The sequence below is a fragment of the Rhinolophus sinicus genome, linkage group LG17 (assembly GCF_036562045.2).
Source record: "Rhinolophus sinicus isolate RSC01 linkage group LG17, ASM3656204v1, whole genome shotgun sequence".
In the NCBI taxonomy this organism is placed as follows: Eukaryota; Metazoa; Chordata; class Mammalia; order Chiroptera; family Rhinolophidae; genus Rhinolophus; species Rhinolophus sinicus.
This window is the reverse complement of record NC_133766.1, coordinates 15,712,160-15,731,336: the sequence shown is the minus strand read 5'-3', so window position 1 is coordinate 15,731,336 and position 19,177 is coordinate 15,712,160. Positions and strand designations below refer to the sequence as shown.

The window sequence follows — 19,177 nt, the reverse complement described above, 5'->3', positions numbered from 1 at the left end:
CCCCCACTCCCCAAATAGGTAATTCAACACACCAATTATTTCTAAAAGTTTAACAAATCAAATGATTCCTCTGTCTTGGATGTCTGTTTTATGCTGCTGTGGGTTCAGAGATTGTTTTTATTACAATGCTTTGGAATTTGCCTAAGAGCTACATATATTCTTTTGTATTACGTATCAATTATTACAATTGACGTATCCATTAAAATGAACACTGGGCTTTGGTCCTTTTGTGGGTTTGGAATATTTTTAAATATGATGCTAGAACTAAGATGAGTTTGTCATGTTAGTCTTTATGCCTACATATAGAGTTTGTTTCTGTACCCTCTGGTAGGGCAGCGTCAGAGTATCACCCCCTTTTTTCCCCTTAAACGTGTCCATTCTTCAGAGCCTTGTCTGTGCAAAGTGAAATCGGCAAGGTTTGGAAGTAGAATTGATGGCACAAGTATTCTAGGAGGCTCTGGATGGTGTTCCTGTAGGATAAGCAGATTGCACAGTGTCTGGCAAGGTTCTTTTAAAAATACCAAGACATGTCTTCAATTTCTTTGGAAAGATCCAGAACTCAGTGCTATAGTTTGGCAGCAACTGGTCTTTAAGAGAACTCACAATTGGTGAGGACCTGGGACAGGAAAAGTACTGTGTTTGAACTTGAAACAGAGACTTGCGAAGAAAGTTTCTACTTTATTTTGATGTTTTTAGACATCTCTTTTGCCTGCGGTAAACATCCCCTTTCTTTTTCTTGTCAATATAAAGAAAATATGAAAGAATTACAATTTTATGCCCCTTTATTTCTGCTTCCCAAGGAGGCAATCAGTAATTATACATATCCTTTATGTTCCTGGAGTCATTAATAATTAGTCACTCCCACCCCCACACATACCTTTTTTGCGGACCTCATGTATCGAGTGAGGTATTCCTATTTTTCAGGTCAAGACACGCTTTCATCTGGTCTGTGCAAGGCCAGTTTGATTTAGGAGAATTTCCCCCGTTACTAATGCCTTCTTGCCATTTCCTGCTCCTCTCACAGAGGGCCCCCCCCTACATGTCTCTGGATGTATGTATGTGTCCTGATCACCACCAGGGAATTAGGCAGGCCTAGAACAGAGCGCCTTGACTGTACTTGACCAGGTTCAGACTTTGAGCCCTCCTTTGGTCGGCGTGGCAGCCTGGTTGCTCTCTGTAGCAGTTCTGATGGGGGGAGGACACCCCACCCCTGGCCCCTTACACCTGGAGAGCAGCCAGTTCTGGGACGAGAGGTCTCTGTCCCCTCTGAAGGGATTTGCATAATCAGACACTGTACATCACTGTCACCTTCCCCACCCACATTCCCAACCCTGTCATCTTTGGATTTCTGGCAAATCTGTAGTAGTTTAGGGGTACAGTCCTCCAACAGGGAATTGACTGAAGTAACTGCCTTTTCAGGGGTTGAACCTGTGACCTCGGCCTCATTAGCACAGGCGCGCTCTAACCTGTCACAAAGCCACACACCTCACTCTGTGTAACTTCTGCAGACTCTGTTCCTACCACCCTCAGCGGCCTCCTTTTCAATTGCAAAGGCGTTCACACCAACACAATAGAACAGAAGGAAATCAGATCTCTTCAAGACTCCTCTGAAGGACAGAAATATGCAATTTAGCAGGAAAATAATACCAAAAAGTCTTGAGGGCTCAGGGAACAACTTATCTTTCGAGTCCACGCATTCGTTGAGATTCCAGCTGTGTCTCTCAGATTCTTCTTCAATGAAAAATTGAAAAATAGTATGGGACTCCTTGTGCCAATTTATTAATATAAAATCTGATGACTCTTGTACACAAAGTGGAAGGTTTCAGAAGACCAAGTGGAAATAGTGCATATTATTAAAACGGATTGAGTTCACTTTTATAGGTAGAGGGGGATCTGAGAATTCATAAGCGTTTATCCTTGGCAAGTTTATGGTCCCTAGAAACCAAAATGGATGGTTACCATGGTAGCTGAGACACTGGGGTGTATCCACGCATGCAGTATGATGTACATGGTGTGACAGTGCCCACACGAGTAGGAGTCCCCAAGGAGGAGAGGAGGAATAAGGACAATTCACTGAAGAAGTGAATTTCACACCAGGGCATGAAGACAGAGACAGACAGGGGTGGGGGGGGAGGGGGGGAGGTGGCGAGAAAAATCTGGCTGACCAAGGAAACACCATCTTTTCTCTGAGCCAAATCAAAATCTTGAGGACTTTATGTCCTGGAATTTGGAGGGGGTTGTGTCGCAATCTGTGACAAAAATGGAAAGACCCAGACAGGAGCAGCTTTTGCCCTCAGGTCTGTGAGCCCAGGAAGTACTTACTCTTCAGGGATGTGGGTCCCGGGCTCATATTTTGTTGATTTTCGTCACCGTAGTGATGTCTGCTAGGAAACACTTGCCCGTGTGCCACCTGCAAAGCCTCTTATCTGTCTGGCGTATGAATCTGTAGTAAAGAGATGATTGCTGTTCACAGTGATGGCCTCAGACGTTCTCAAAACTTCAACTGTAAGAGACATTTAATTATGAGCAGATGGCAAACTCCCTGAGAGTGGGAATCCTGTTTTTTAATGTATTCAACCTACATTTACAGAGCACTTGCTGGGTTCTAAATCCCTGGGGGACAACTGTGAAGAAAAGGGACAAAAACCCCTACCACCAGAGAGTGTATATTCTAGTAGGTTTTCTCCACCTTTGTTTTTCCCATAGTGCATTGAGCTCTATGGTTTCAGCAGATGTTGTGTTAAAGGCAGTAAGATTTGGGGGGTGATTTTTTTTTCTTTCTTTCTCATTTTCGTTGAAAACTAATCCATGTATGTCATAAAGAAAACGCTTTATGTTTAACCACACTCTATGACTTATGCAAACTAATGGAGAGTTCTGATCAGATAATACTTAGATCTCATGAAATTGTAACATTCCCACATTGTACTAAAATAACAGCAGCTTTGGGTGGACGTTTCTTGGAAGTTAAAGAAATTTAGTCTACTCATACACGTGAGAAAATATTTCTAAATATCACTTTTAAAAACTTTAGGGTGTTTTTTTTTTAACCTTAAAAATCTTTCAGGCTTATAACATCGTAGGGATTTACAGTCTATGTATTTCATTTAATATTTCATTGATTTGGGCACATGTTGAGGCCTTCCAAGACAGCCAGCTACTAAATATTTTCTAGGTACAGGGAAAGGAGAAAAAGAAGCCTACCCCAAGCTTCTCTTCAGAGAAAAGCCCTGATGGAACCACACTGCGGAGTCAGGGATGCCTGATGAAAGCCCCCGGAGCTAGGCACCAGGATTATGTTTGAGTCCAGCTTGCCCTGCTGTTTCGGTTTGACTCCAGCTGTCTCAAATTGCCTGTAGTGATACACATGAACGTGTGTGCACACACATGCTCACATGTGTGCACATGTGCACACATGCATGCATACATACACATGCACACACATCTTGCTGCTTCTCCCCTCGGTCTCTCTTTGCCTGGCTGCATCTCAGGTTCTGAGAAGTTTGTCCTGATTTCTGCAGGCTGGGATCAGCTCTCTTGACCTTTGCTCCCATAGCACCTTGTACATACTTCCTTCGTCACTCTGGCTCCTTGAGTGCAGGAACAGGTCCTAACTCCTATTTGTAGCCCCAGCACTCAGCCCGAGGCCTGGCACTCTCTTAGTAAATATTGATGAAACGAATAGTCTCATTTCTGCAACTTATTTTACTAGTGGCTCTTTGGACAGGCCTCATCATCTACCTAAATGTACAGCTCTGTTCATTCTTGGAAATGAATCCATATAAACCTTACAGAACCTGTCATTGGTTCCTGTTTAAGACGAAATTTTGACTGCTCTAGTCCTCCATATTTAGTGCCCTCCCCAGCCTCATCAGAATTATCCTTCTTTACTGTTTTCCTTAAACCCTAAACACAATCTGGGTGGTCTGTCCAGTATCCCACAAAAGTGCTATGTCATTCTTCAATCTTCCTTTTGTCCATTTGTAACCTGGAAGGCTTTTCTTTGCATCATTCCCTTCCTTAGCCTCAGCCTCCTTCCCAGGTCAGGCTTTATATCCTAAGTCTGTTCCTTCGAGAGAGAGAGAGGTCCAGCTTAAATTGCATCTCTTTTATGAAGTTTCCTCTTACGTACTTCTGCCCACGAACCTCATTTTATTTCATTACTACTTCATATTTCTTTTACAATAGTTGACTGCTTACATTTATGGAACACGCTCCCATTCCCGGCATTGCGCTCTGTCCCTGGGGATTCAGAGATGACTAAGACAGCATTCTCTGTAAGTGCCCTCACTTCTGTGTCTTTAAAGAGCTCAGTCCTGCGAGTGGCTTCCTGCTTTCAATTCAGTGTGATCTGGGCCATTTGGATGCTGAATCATTTTGCCTGTATTTACATTTACCATTGTCATGAAGGTAGGGCTTACTTCCCCCCCAAAAGCTCAATTTTCGCAAAAATATGATTCCTCTAGACCCTGACGCAGTACTTTACACATAGAAAACACTTTTTCAATAGAAATTACTTGGCCACGGTATACTAACATACGTCTTTCCTGCCTCATGTACAAGGTTTATAGTATAAAAACATTCTTTATTCAGAAATATAATTGAAATCAATAAGGATTGAAGAAAAAATCTGATACATCTGTTTAAACAACATCTGTTAAGTTTGAGTTATCAAGGTAAACTCTGCAGTGGGGTAATTTACCTAAACAAATTGACAATTCATTATTTATTGTTTGTAGAAAATTAAAACCAAGAGGATGAGAAGGTGTCTATAAGCAATTAAAAAGGTGCAAATAAGATTGAGAACAGGGCAAGGGGTTAATACTCAAGTTTGGCTTAGAGGGCCTGACTATATTCTAGAACTCCCCCTTAGCATTAGGTTATAAAGGTATTTGTTTACTTTTTTTTTTCCTATTCTGTGACCAGAATGTTGAAGTGAGGAATATTGTCAGGAGCATTTTAAGTTTTTAAATAGTTACATTTATGTGCCTTTGGTTGTGTCCTTTCCTTGATAGTCACCTTGGTTGTGTGGAAGTTAGGGCAACAGTGGTCATAGGGGAATCTAACAGTTGTTGGTATTGGTTACAAAATACCCATGGTAACATCTGCCATTTATTGCTCCATTAGAAGAAATGGTAGGTGTTACTTACTATCAGTTCCTTTATGAGAGAAGTGAGTTAAAAAGAAAGACATTCATTGTTTCTTTCATTTTGACTTCCCAGTCACTAGGCATCAAAGAAATAGAAAATAAAGTAGCAAAGAAGTGTCATTCTGATCTCCTGCAAAAGTTGAGACAGAAAGTCTTTCCAGAGGAAAATGTTAATTTTAAAGTGCACACGTGGGTTCTTTGGGCAGGCTTGAGCTTTTAGGGTTTTACAGGGCCTACAAAATGAGGTTTGGATCAGGTGTGGTACCAGTGGCTGAAAAGAGAAACTGAATGTTTCCTGTTTCAGAGGCTGAATATTCCTGTCCTCTATCCATAAGTTTCGTGAATTTTCTTTCTGAGGCAAAAAGAAATTCTGTGTCAATCAAAGCCTGCCTTAAAACAAATCCCAAATCAGTGGCATCAGTGTTTTTTTTATTGCTGAGCTTGACTCTTAAAGAAGCAGTGAGGTGTAAAGTCATAATTTTTTTTTTTTTAGCTTTACTGAGTAATAATTGAAAATGTCATTGTACCTAGAGTGTAAAACACGATGATTTGATATACATATTCATTGTGGAATGATTATTAACATCAGGATAATTAACGCATCACCTTACGATCTACTCTCAGCCACTTTCAAGTATACAATACTTTATTATTAACCATAGTCACCATGCTGTCCATGAAATGTTTAGAATTTATAACTGAAAAACATGTGTACTCTTTGACCTACATCGCCCCAGTGCTATGTCTTCATTTTATAGCAAGGTCAACCGTTCATTGCTCTGACCACCAAGGCCAGCTTTCTCCTTGTAAACCCAGCTCCTATTCCAATAGTTGGGAAAACCTATTAGTTGCTCCTTTACTGCCCTAAATATTTCCTGCCTCCCCAGAGGCCCTGGGCTCTAACTTTTAACAAGCCTCAGAACAAAGCCCAGTGTGAAGGGGAGGGTTCAGCAGGGCTTTGGGAAGAGGCTCCCTGCTGCATGTGGGTCCCTTTTCCCTGTTACACTGCGGATTAAAGTGATGTGTGCAGCATCTCACTATTACACAAAAACCCATCGCCTTCGTATTATCCTTGTCCCCTGACCAGGGTTATAATAGGACTCCGCCACAATTCCTCCAATTTTTATTTCTCTCAAATAAAACTTTGCTGGTGTAACCACTGGCTCTGGGTGGGAGGCTAACTTTGTTTCTGATTGTCTTATTTCAACCCATGGTGAAGTTAGATTGCGCCGCTGGGCTTTTTTTCTTTTCTCTGTTTCATTTGGCTGGGGCTGTCTCTGTTCCACAGAGCACACTTGTCACTTCTTCTGTCGCCTGTTAGTTAAAAGTAATTGTTATTGCAAACCCCCTCCATGCCAGGATCATTTCCTTTCATGGTGAAACCCACTAAGCATTCATTTCAGTAGCAGAAAGCAGGGAGCTTACAGGATCAAATCCTTTTTATCTAGACCAAGATCACCTGGGGCAACACGTTAACTAGCAGGAGTTGTTAATTACAGCTTTAACTTGTTGATCTTTGTGGCTTCCAAATTTTAAAAGCAAGAAAATTAATCGCCACATGTGTCTCCTCCAGTAAAAAAAAAAATGACAGGAGCATGTCTTCTAAGTTCTGTTCCGGGTCACTAATAATAGATTCTTGTACTTCCCTGTAGCATTTCTTTACTCCGTTTGTGGCTGGAACCATTTCTTAAGTTCCAAGAGCCCTCTATTCACAGCAGGGTAAATATTTGCCCATAAAACAAAGGTTTTGGATACATAAGTCCTGGAAGTATGAGTTGGGACATCGTACTGAAGGTGTTTCAGAGTTGACGTCACTTTCGAGAAAAAAACAGGAATGAAGGCTAATTAAAAGTACAGTCCTAGTACACGTCTCTTGTGTTTTCTCATTTAGTTTTCACAACAAACCCATGAGGTAGAAACTATATCTTTATATTGGAGGAAACAGGTTCAGAAAGGATTAGTAATTTTCTCCAAATCATATAACCCCTCAAGTGCCAGAAAGAAAAAAAAAATGGATTTGTGATGGAGGTGGGAAAGGTAACTCACCGCCATATTCATCCTAAATTGTGAAGTGAGTATCAGGAGGAGCTGGTCAGAAAGCTGAGGCTTTCTTTTTTAAAGTCACACCTGGCTTCTAGAATACTTTCTTGCCATAGTGAGAAAATACAGTGCCCACCACTTTATTCTTACGTAAACATTCATCATCAAGGTAGCTAAAGACCTGATACAACCAGTGTGTGTCATTCATTCTTAAGACAGCTTACATTGTAAAACATCTGCATTGCAGAGAAGAATGCTTCAATACTATTCAGCAAATTCTGCCCTCAGGAAAAAAAAAAAAAAAAGCCATTCAACCCGAATGGATCCCCATAGGCCTGGGCATTCTAGAAACACATTAGAGTCTCCTGGGGAGCTTTCTAAAACATTCCAACACAGACCAATCAAAGGAGAATAGCTGGGCCCTTCCCCAGGTCCAGAAAGGCACCGTAAGCCAAGGTTGAGATACTTGGAGCGGTTATTAGTGATTTACCCTTCACTTCCTTTGAGTTATTTCATATTTCAGTCCATTCCTCCAAGTGGCCTTTCTGAATCTTTCTTTGAGGGGAATTTTGTTTTCTTTGTTTTGCAGTCTTTCCCCCCCAAATCTCCTGGACAATTCCGATCCCGTTACATTGCAAATGAAAGATTTACGGCTGTGTCTGCTGTAGGAACAGAGTTTATTCCAAATGCCTTGTGTACTGCAGTGAAAACGGATAGCCCCATATGGGGTTTCTCTCTGGCTGAACTTCTCAGACAGCAGTAGTCAAACAGTCACAGGCTCTCTTTCTCTCTCCTATCTCACTCCCACTCTCACCCATGGTGGCAGGTACCTGCTCGCACATTTGAGTTGGAGTTTCAGCCATTAGACTTAGGAACAGTTTACCTCTCTCCCTAGCTGTGGAAAGAACGGAATCACACATCTGGATAATTTAAACAGGGCTTCCTCTCCCACCCCACCCCACTTCATCTAGAATCGCTCATAACAAAGTTGCCGAAAGTGGGTTCTTAAGCTATTAACTATCTGTAACTGGTTTAGCTTTTCTCCTTCTCTCCTCTGAAGGTAGCCTGGCTCTGGAGAATGTGTTACAAGCATTCACGTCTAACCAGGTAGTTGACTCCGTTACAGACCGTGAAGTGGGCCTGAGAGCAGCAGTGTTCTGTCACCCGGTTCACACAGGACACGATCCAGCGTGGACTCCTCCAGCGCCTGTCTGAGGAACAATGAGATTTACTACACTGAATGAGAGGGAGGGACCCTCTTTTCACAGACTACGGTGTTTCCCTGAAAATAAGACCGGATCTTACATTAATTTTTGCTCCAAAAGACACATTAGGGCTTATGGTCAGGGGATGTTCTCCTGAAAAACCATGCTAGGGCTTATTTTCCAGTTAGGTCTTATTTTCGGGGCAACACGGTAAATACAAAAATCAATCCTTATTTTATTCCAGCCCATCTCAAGTGAAATCAATTCCTGCGCCACAGTTTGTTGACAGAGCCTCTTTGTGGAAGTGTTCCCTTCCCAAATCTCATTTTGAAAACTGATCCTGGGTCCTCCCCTTTGCATCTTTGAAGGAGAGGAGCATTGAGGGGAAACCCCTGGATCTGGACATCGTGCAGACCAGAGGGAAGACGGCCTTTACTTCTGCTTTGTTACTGCTATTAGCTTATCCCAACACACAGATTGTTTTTGCTCCCTGCAGTATATGCTGCTGGGTAATTGTCCCAGGCCTCAAGGACGGATATGCGTGCACGATGAAGACAGAATTGAATTCTGGTTCTGCTACCTGCTTGTGCATGACCAGATTTCACCTCTAGGATACTCATTATCTCCACGTGAAAAAGAGAAATAATAACTCCTTCACAGAGCTGATAGAATTATTACGCTAGATCAGCAGTTTTCGAACTTCCGGGTCTTAGACCCTTCCCATACTCTTAAAAATTGAGAACTCCAAAGAGCTTTTGTTCTCCTGGGTTACATTGATCAGTGTTTACCGTGTTTGGATTGAAAACAGAGGAAAATATAAAGTATTCATTTTAAAATGACAACAACCATTACTGTTCACATGATATTTTTTAAAAAATGAGAACTGTCTTCTAAAACGAAAGAATTAGTGGGAATAGTGGTATTGTTTTACAGTTTTGTAAATCTCTTTAATGTCTGGATTTCCAGAAGACAACTAGATTCACAAATTTATTTCTGAATTCAGTCTGGGGCATTACATAATTTTGGTTGTAGTATGTGGAGAAAATCCGGCCTCAGATAGGTCATTGGAAAGGGAGGAATAATTTGGTAGCCTTTTCAGTTAATTGTTGTTATTCTTTGATTCAACACTAAAACTTGCTAAGTGGTAGTATTTTAAGGTTACTTGTAATGTGTAATCTGAAGCCATATCTGTAAACTTCATGTGCTCCTTTACATTAAAATCCCCTGGTCTGTCTTGTACTTCGAATGACTCTATTAGCCATGCATAATTTTAAAAACATCATACACTGGTCATTTAGAAAATATTCGTTCACTACATACGATAGACCTTCTAAAAGTGGACTCATTTCATCAAACCATATCAAGACAATCACATTTGTTAATATCACCACCAGTCTCATCAGATGAGAGACCATCAAGCTCAGGGTGACAGATATATGTTTTCCAAAGCTCTACTTTTTGCTTGAAAGCCCAATTTTTAATCATTGGCAACAAATATTGCCAATTGTTTTCCTTGATGTGATGGGCTCACTTCAAATTGTGTAACCACAGTTTGTCTAAAGTTATATTTTCAAGTAAAAATGGTATTCCAAGGAAAAAGAGGCTGGTTCAGCTTATATCTCCAGTGATATCCAAGTGCTTTTATCCTTGAGACAGCCATCACAGGTCAATATGGAGCAGATGTATGCTTTCTTCCTGTTTCATCACAATACAAATAGATACATACTGAAGAGCCGAGATTTAATAAAATTAATATTTGTTGCTGCTTCATCAGGGACATTAAGTCAAACTGGCCTTTTCCCCTTTACTATGAGTGTGTGAAAGTGGAGAACACAGTGACCACGTGGACAATTTGGTGTCACTGACTTGATTTGTACTAAGACACTGGAAATTTTGGCTTTGGGTACCTTTACACCTCACACCTCTGCGGCACAAATGTCAAGACAGTAGCATTATTTTAAAAATAGTTTTGACCTCACCAGCTCCCTGAAAGGGTTTCTGGGACTCCAGCAGTCTACAGATCACGGCTTGAGCATGATTGGAACCGATAATAGAAATGATGTAACATATTGCCAACACTTAAAAGTTACCTTTTTCCTCCTGTTCTTTATTGTTTATGGGTTGGGGACTTGGTGACTGGGTGGGTTGAATGAAGCCCAGCCTTTGGGAGATTTATTATTTTGATGAAATCCCTAGATAATCCACCCTCGCTCACCAGAGCCCAGTTGCCTTTTCTCCCCCTTGAAGTTGAAAACAAGCCTTATTTCATATTAACTTGACTGCTGGTGTCTGTGCGGGAAGACCTATGTAATCCTTCTATTTTGTACGGTGTAGAGCTAGTAATGACATTTGTGTGATCATTTCCTAATCTTTTATATCTGGGCGTCTTCACTCTGGTTTCAGAGGCTGTTCAGGGGTCTGAGTATGGGCTTGGAGCTCATGAGCCCTTGAAATTTTACAGACTTTTCTCTTGTTTTTCCTGGTGGGGGGAGAAGGTGGGTTGTTGGGGAGAGGGAATAGCTTCAGTCAAATTCTCAGAGGTTCTGTGACCTCTCCTCCTGCAAAAACAAACATTAACAAATGTCAGTTTCAGGTGGACATTTTTATAGGGTGGCATCTACCCACCCATTATCCATCTGCAAACACTCCTCCTGTTGGAAAGCATTTTTTCATGGTCCACGTCACTTAGCGCTTGCTTACCGTCCCTTCACAGTTGTTTTTGAATGTACCGTCTGCCCCTTCTCCCTAGGTAGAAAGTGCAAGAGAGCAGGGACCGTGCATCTCATTCCTCTTATATTCCGAAATGCAAAGTTGGAGTTTGGAGCCCTTGAGATGCACCCTGGAGGGTATTTCAGGCCAGAGAATACACTCAGCTAAATCTGTGGGTTCCTCTGTGAACTACTGAGATGTGCAAACTTGGAATATTTATTTATGCTTTAAGCACAAGATGTGTTTTTCTCCCACACATTCTTCAGGCAGCTTCTGGTAATCCAAGTGCTGTCAGGAAAATGACAAGGCAGTCTGTTTCGTTCCAACAGTCGCATTTTTGGCACACTTGCTGGATTCCGTGGGAGGAGAGTGGTGACTACCACTGGCTGACAAGGAGCAGAGGAGGACGCTGCAGCGTGATTCTATGCAGATTCTGAAATACCAGCTCCCCGGGGTGCGCTGCAGGAGGGGTGGCTATGAGGTGATTCCGCTGCCATCCCGCACTCCTGGCAGCTGCAGAGTGCCTCTCATCGTCCTGCCATTTCTACAGATCAGAAAGGGTGGTGGGTGAGAATGAGACCGTCCGTAGGCTTTACAGATGGTGGTCTGATTAAAACGGTGTGGTGTTCCCCACCTCAAAGCAGTTTTTAAGAGTTCTGTCGGGTGTGATTTAATTCAGTGGCTTCCGAGTTCTTTTTTAAAAGCTTTGGCTCATCTAACAGCAAACACACTCACACCTAACAGTTGGAAAACAACTTTATCCCTGTGCTTTACGGGAAGCAAATAACATGGCAGTGCCCAGGGAGTACTGACCTAATTATGAAGAGGAAAAAGAATCACTAGTAGTTCCCTCGCAAGGTGGGCGTGTGTACCAATCAGATCCCGTTATGTTTTATTCAAGAATATGTCCCTGTTTGCTGGGTGGCATTATTTCTCCAACTTAGCTTTCTGGACTTTGAAATCCCTGACATACTGAATTCTGTCTTCTGCATTTCTTGCGTCCCTAAATAATAAAGCTGTCACTCATTGCATTGTCACCAGTGCAGGTGTACCCGACTTCTCAGTCTTTATGATGTCAAGTTTCCAAAAGGGTTTGGTTTATTTCTGTCCCTCTTTAGCCGGTGAGGAAATCAGGACCTAAGAGCCTCTGACTTGCCCCTAACAGCAGTACTAGAGGTGATGTGCACAGCTATGGTGTTCCAAGCCAGGCTCCCGAGTCAAAGGGCACGTCATTCACCTCTGGAAAGTGCCCTTTCACTGTCAGGGTCTGTAAAGTCGGCCCGTGTACTATTTGACTAACTCATTCCTACTCAAGGACTGAGTCTGGTCAAACTCTCCTTTGGGAAAAGGCCCCTTCTCAGGGGAGAGGAAGGTAAGGTAAATCTTGGCTCTGCTTTCTGACCAGATGGCGTTGATGATTGCATGATAAAATGTGCAGCTTTGCGTTTCTGTGCCTCTCCCCACTACAGTGCCCTTTCTGTTTTTAAGGAAAGAAGGATTGTCCAAATGTGGAAGATGCAAGCAGGCATTTTACTGCAATGCGGAGTGTCAGGTAGGTGCTGGGCCAACTGGCAGGGAGGGCCTTGTTTCCTATGAAAACCGGGACCCCGGCATCCTTCTCTTCCGTATCATGGCTTCCCCAGCACCCCCTGTAGCCAGAGCTGGAAAGCTTCGTTGTGACATGGGATGTGGCTGGATACCCGTCTGTGTGCTGGCCCAGGACTAGTGACAGGCAGTAACATTTTGGGGCCACACATAGGATCAAAAATAAGATGCAGGAGAAGTGGGAAAGAGGAGAGCCATGTTGGAAACAGGCAGATGTATTACGAAGGTGAACACTTTGCCCCCAAGGCTACCAGTAGCAAATGGAACATGCAAAGATGACAAATGAAAAATGTTATCTTTAAAACTTTTCAGTTTTTACCCTCACAGGTCTATATTTTTATAAATCCTTCTAGCAGGCCCCATGTCACCCGTGGGCTGTTTGAACCCAACCTGATTGCAGCTAGACTTAGGTGAGCCCCTGGCACAGCCTTTGTACAATCAGAGGGTGGCTGCTCCGAACTTGTACTCGGAGCCAGTGCCTCAGAAGCAGCCCCGGCTGAGCGGGTTCAGGAGTCTGGCTGCATATAGACTGCAGGCCATCTGGTTTGATGGATAAGTTCAAGGGAATCCTGTAATGTGGGAATGGGAAGCTTGAGGAGTTTGGGGGTACTCCTGTAGGCTCTCTGAGGGACCAGGAGTGGTGTTTCCAAACTTTCCTACCAGATACTAGTTCTACAAAATGTTCTAACAATTTGAACTTGGGGAGAATATGATCTTTGACTTCTGTATACTCTCCCCTGTCTATATTTTTTTTAAATGGAAACCTAATACACCTTGGGAAATGCTGGTATTAAACGGTGGCTGTGAGTGACAGGGAGAAGTTTTTCCATATCTGTGTCTCTCTTTGGTGGCTGGTCCTCCCATATTTGGTATCTTTCAGCCCCCACCTCCCATCTACTTCTGATCACCCACCGTTTCATTTGTTTCTTTCTCTTCTCCCTGTGCAGTTGGCCTCTGAAAATCCCCAAAGAGTATTATTTCGCCATGGGAGAGGTTGCTAAGCCCTGAGGTATCATCTAACCGTTGAGCTGCAGACATAGTGGCCCTGTGCCAGAACGAAGCACAGGCTGAGCCATGGGTGAGGGAGTGGCTCCCTGGCACTGAAGGCTGTGTGCACAGTTCACTCCCCTATGCCCCCCGCAGCCGGCTTCCAGAGTTTGTCAGCCTGTGTGACAGTGAAAATGTAAATGGGTTTGTAGTTGAGTTTTCAGGGAGTATGCCTTCTTTTGAAAAGGAGAGATCATACTTTGCTCCCACCAATTGTGGATAGAATATTCTGTGGTCAGATTGCTACAGCATTGGAGAGATCCAAGCCCTGGGAATGACGTGATGTGATTCCAGGCCTGATAAGTTAGCTGTTTCTATATTTAAGTTAAACACTTCTAGAAAAAATAACTCATTACGTGCCGGTGTTTTAGAGCAGCAAGGTGGAAAATCATACAGTTCAGATGATACAACACGGAATAGTAGGTGGACGTGATTCCAGGTCTACAACTTACTAACTCCGTGAACCTGGCAGTTCCAAGGACATCTCTCAGTGTCAGTTTCTACGAATATAAACGAGGACTGTAGTGCTCATCTTGATGAATTAACAGATATGAAAGTTCTATATAAACTGTGACACTGTGCAGGTGTGAGGGCTTATGAAAAATCATGGTACAATAATCCAGGCTGGACGAAAGCTTAGCTTTTTATGCAAACAATAAAGCATACTGCATACTTTAGATTTAAGGGGCTTGATTTTTTTTTTTTTTTAACCTAAGAGAATGGATGGATTCTAAGAACTTGAGAACACTAATGGTGTGCACTCTGTGAGTAATGCTTATTGCAAAAATGAGTCTTCACTTCTCTGATCAACTGTAAACTCTGCATGAACACAGGACATCAGAATGCGAGATGCTGGGTTACCTCTGTGTCTCCTGAGCGTACTGCTAAGCTGCCTTCTGTTAGGCCTCACTAGGTAGCATTCTTTTGATGAATCAGCATGGTCCATGTGGAGTTTTTTGGGGTTTTTTTCCTTTTTTTTTTAAAAGATTTTATTGGAGAAGGGGAACAGGACTTTATTGGGGAACCGTGTGTACTTCCAGGCCTTTTTTCCAAGTGAAGTTGTTGTCCTTTCAATCTCAGTTGTGGAGGGTGCCGTTCAGCTTCAAGTTGTTGTCCTTTCAGTCTTAGTTGTGGAGGGCGCAGCTCAGCTCCAGGTCCAGTTGCCGTTTTCTAGTTGCAGGGGGAGCAGCCCACCATCCCTTGCTGGAGTCGAACCAGCAACCTTGTGGTTGAGAGGATGCACTCCAACCAACTGAGCCATCTGGGAGCTCAGCGGCAGCTCAGCTCAAGGTGCCATGTTCAAGCTTAGTTGCAGGGGGCGCTGCCCATCCCCTGAGGGACTCGAGGAATTGAACTGGCAACCTTGTGGTTGAGAGCCCACTGGCCCATGTGGGAATCGAACTGGCAGCCTTTGGAGTTAGGAGCATGGAGCTCGAACCGCCTGAGCCACCGGGCCGGCCCCCCATGTGGAGTTTTTGAGGTGGCCATGTGGTTCCCTTGCCGTCAGGACTTGGTCTCCCAGATGTGCAGACTCAGAAACCTCACTGGTGAGCACACGGGGAGGGAGAGGTTCACGAACCTCTATGCCATTTATTACTTTACAACAAGCAGTTTGACCATCGGTACATTCTCCTCCTGTCGTCACATTGTCCAGGTGGTTAAATCATAACAAGATTGCTTAGGTAGCAAGGACCCCCAGGATGGAGGATACAGTCCTGTGATTCTAAGTCACGTTCAAAAACCTCAGGCCAAGACAGCTGTGTCCAGCCTCAGGATGGAGAGTCTTCCCTGCCACTTGCCCAGTTCCTGGGCCGGGGAACCCTCAGCCCTGGAGAGTACTTCTGCAGTTCAGTTTGTCTGTGCTTCTGTTAAGTAGTGACCAAAGGAGCCTCCTGGATGAGAAGTGATAATACAGCTTCTGAAGCCCCTTGTTTCTAGAAGTGACAGGCTGGATCTGACCTGTAAGTTTCTTTCTCTTTTTTTTTTTTTCCATCCATCTCCTATTGTCGAAGGAGGAGGCTAATGGCCATTAAGGGTTTCCATCCTTTAGTTCTGAAGAACTAAAGAAGTGTAGGACAGTGTATTGTAATGAGATAGAGCAGTCAAAAGGGTTTAATAACAGTAAGTGCCTAGAAATAAATGCATAGCTAGGGCTTCCTATAGAAAATCGTTAAGGAGGAATCTGAGGCATTTGCTCCAGACAAGAATGTATTCAGGATTCTGCCTAAGGGAATGCTGGATGGGATCAAAGTGGAGGCTCTGCTACAGGATAACATGGGGCACAGAACAAGAGCCAGGATGGAGAAGGAAGGTCCTTGAGTGATTCTCGACCTAAGAAAGCAAAGCCTCACCTGCTGGTCATCACCTGGGCTAGTCGTTACCTTCTCCACAGGTGGACCCCCACCCCCCAACCTGGAGTCCTCAGGTGGTCACTACCACACAGCAGAGGATGGGGTTAGAATGAAGGTTATCAGGTCCAGCCTGTCAGTAGATAAGAAAACAGTGTCCACAGTGATTGGGTGACCTGCCAAAGGTCACACAGTGACAGAACTGGGACTAGATGGTACTGACTGCTAGGGGAGGACTGTCGCCGCTTTCCAACACTGTGAGTCCTGAGGGCCCTCCAGGAGAAGAGGTGCCATGGGAGTGTGTCAAAGAAAGAGAAGTGGCCTTTAATGGATGTAAAAGGGAAAAGCCCCTTCCAGTGTGGTTTTGTCAGAAACCTCTCCAAGAGTGCTAAGCACACAGTTCTCCCCCAGGATTTCCTCTTTCCAGGGAATACAGCATCTTAGGAGATCCTAGTCACCATGTTTATTCTCCCCAGGTCCTCCTGTCTAACTGCAGTATTTTAGGATTTTGCTGTATTTTATACAATTTGGCTATATCTTGTCCCATTTACTTTCCTGTTTGTTCACTTGCTGTGATCCTGCCAGAGGAAAGATTTTAACTGACGATGCATGAAAGGGTAATGAGAGGAAATACAAAAAAAAAAAAAAAAGAAAAAGTCCCTTTTGAGTTTGGCTTATTTTGTAACCTGTGTGTTTTAATGAACTATATTTATTTTTATAAATATGCCTGGAAGGCTGAGTGTGTTATTATTCACTTACTTAGACTTCTTCATTAAATTGCATGTGTAATAGTTTTAGAAAGTCATGATGTAGAGGAATCATTGTAGAGTAGAACTTTCTAGGGCATTATTTCTTATCATTAACAAATAGAGAGCAAAAACTATTTGTGTTTTGTAAATGGAGGTGACGGGGTTATGAGTGCTTTTGAAAGTAGGAAGGGGCATGCACAGGCGGTGATTTTTTTTTTTAAAGCATGTGTGAGGAGCATGTGACTAAAGATGTGAGAAAATTCTTGACTTTTATCAACTAGAAAATAACTGAGGTGCAGAAAATTTCTCAGAACGCTCATATGACCCTGCTGTTACGGGTGATCAGGGAATGGGGCCAGAGTCATGGGTTCAATCCTGGTTGAATTCACTTTGGTCTCTTAACCCAGATATAAGAAGCATCTCCAACTGAGCCACTGGTGGTTTTTTTGTTTTGTTTTGTTTTGTTTTGTTTTCTAATAATGTTTAGAAACATTTTGAACATGTTTTACAGTAGGAAAAAAAATGTATGAATGACTGAGTGTAGCCTACCACTCTTTTACTGGGGATACAAAATGAAGCATATGTCCTCATGGTGGGGGTTCCGCAGTGTCAGTCACCTTTGTGTGAGATGGTCAGTGTGCACCTGATTCCTTTGATACTCTTCCTCGTGAAAACAATGGTAGTAGAAAGCAGAAATACTCTGGCATTTTCTTACTAGTCTACATTTTGGAAAAGGGCATACGCATGTGTGCAAGTGAACAAGAGAAACACCAAATGCAAACGACTTCACAATAAAAATCCAGTCTCCTTAGCCAGGAAGACAATGTATCCTTTGCTCAGCAGAAAACATGATGGCATTAACAATCACTGTTTTCTTCTAGTGTTGGAAATGCTGGTGTACCAGGAGACAATTTGCAACAAATTGTGCATCTTTATGCATTTGTGTCCATGCAGAAAAAGGAAAGTCATGCAGAGCACTTATTATGTTGGCTAAAAATTAATTAGAAGTTTAAAATGGGTACCAAAAAAAATTGATATCTTCCTTTTACATGGATTTACTTACGTTTATTGCACAAATAATCTGTACTCATAGGAAACTCAAGGTACAGACTGAAAGAAGAACAGATAGAGTATCCATAACTTTATCTTTCCAGGGAAAATCACTAGTAACACTTTGATATACATCTTTCTAAATTTATTTGTGTATTATTTTTCTGGAAAATGGAATCCAAGTTTACATAAAATTTTATATAGCGTGATAGGTTGAATTTCAAAGAAAAACAGGAGAAAAGGTTTTAGAAAAATTTACAGGAGATCCAAGATGGCAGAGTAGATAAACACTGTACCTGCTTCCTTCTGTGAATACATTAAAATTACAACTAAATTATAGAACAGTCAACCTGGAGAAACATCTGAAGTCCAACAGAACAGAAGTTTTATAAGTAAGGATATAAAGAAGCCACGTTGAGACTGGTCACAGGGGCAGAGACGCAAAACAGCTAGCCACAAACCTCCGTGTGGTGGTTGAGAACCAGAAGGGATATCTCGGCCACGGAGATTCCCCACTGGAGTAGCGAGACACCCCAGCCCCACACCAGCCTCCCTAGCCCAGAGTACTGGTGCTGGGGAAAAGAGCCCTCACAACATCTGGCTGTGAAAAACAGTGGGAATTCTGGCTGCCTGGGTTGGACTGAAGGCTGCGGGAAACCCAGACGTCCTCTTAAACGGCCCACACACAGACTCACTCTCAGGCACTCACCTTGGTCTCTGGCTGAGGCACAGTAACTCAGGGGTGTTGGAGCGAGGGCCGAAGGACAGTTGCCATTTTCCCAGTGTGGGGTCCTGCTCCATGCAGCTGGTAGGTGGGAGCCATTTTTCCTGTATTGAGCCCTCCCCCCACAGGACAAATCTGAATCTGATTGGCCTAGTTAACTCTGCTGCTTCACCTTGCTAACTCACTCAGACCCCGCCCCCAACCAATTCGCCCAACACCAGAGGTACTTTCTCCATGAGCAGCCAGCCCCACCCACCTTAGACTTTCCTGAAAACTGTCAGAGTCTGTAAGACCCAGGTAGGCAGCAGCTGGCCTCAGTGTGCTCTGAGACTTTTGCTGAGTAGCTCCAGGCTCTGCACTGGTATCAAACCAGAATCTACATTAACCTGTTGACCACAACTCTTCCCACTCTAGTGACTCCCTGAGACCCCGCCTCACCCAACTCGTGTGCCGCACGAGGCTTTATCAAGGACTGAACCTTAAGGGAGCCTGCAGCTGGCAGCAGACCTCAGGGTGTCCTGGCTTTTTGTGAAGCTACCCCAGGCCTGGTA

At 43.3% G+C, this 19,177-nt stretch overlaps 1 protein-coding gene and 1 long non-coding RNA gene across 2 annotated transcripts in view; one reads left to right on the top strand and one right to left on the bottom strand.

Moving 5' to 3' along the window:
• SMYD2 (SET and MYND domain containing 2) overlaps positions 1–19,177 on the top strand; it is a 50,551-nt gene that overhangs the window by 6,284 nt on the left and 25,090 nt on the right. The window contains exon 2 of the mRNA XM_019738078.2: positions 12,592–12,655. Coding sequence (XP_019593637.1) covers positions 12,592–12,655 — 64 coding nt within the window. The remainder of the gene's footprint in view (positions 1–12,591; positions 12,656–19,177) is intronic.
• The window catches only part of LOC141569391 (uncharacterized), a 38,118-nt gene continuing 25,567 nt past the window's right edge, over positions 6,627–19,177 (bottom strand). The window contains exon 3 of the long non-coding RNA XR_012493009.1: positions 6,627–8,400. This is a non-coding gene — a long non-coding RNA (uncharacterized LOC141569391). The remainder of the gene's footprint in view (positions 8,401–19,177) is intronic.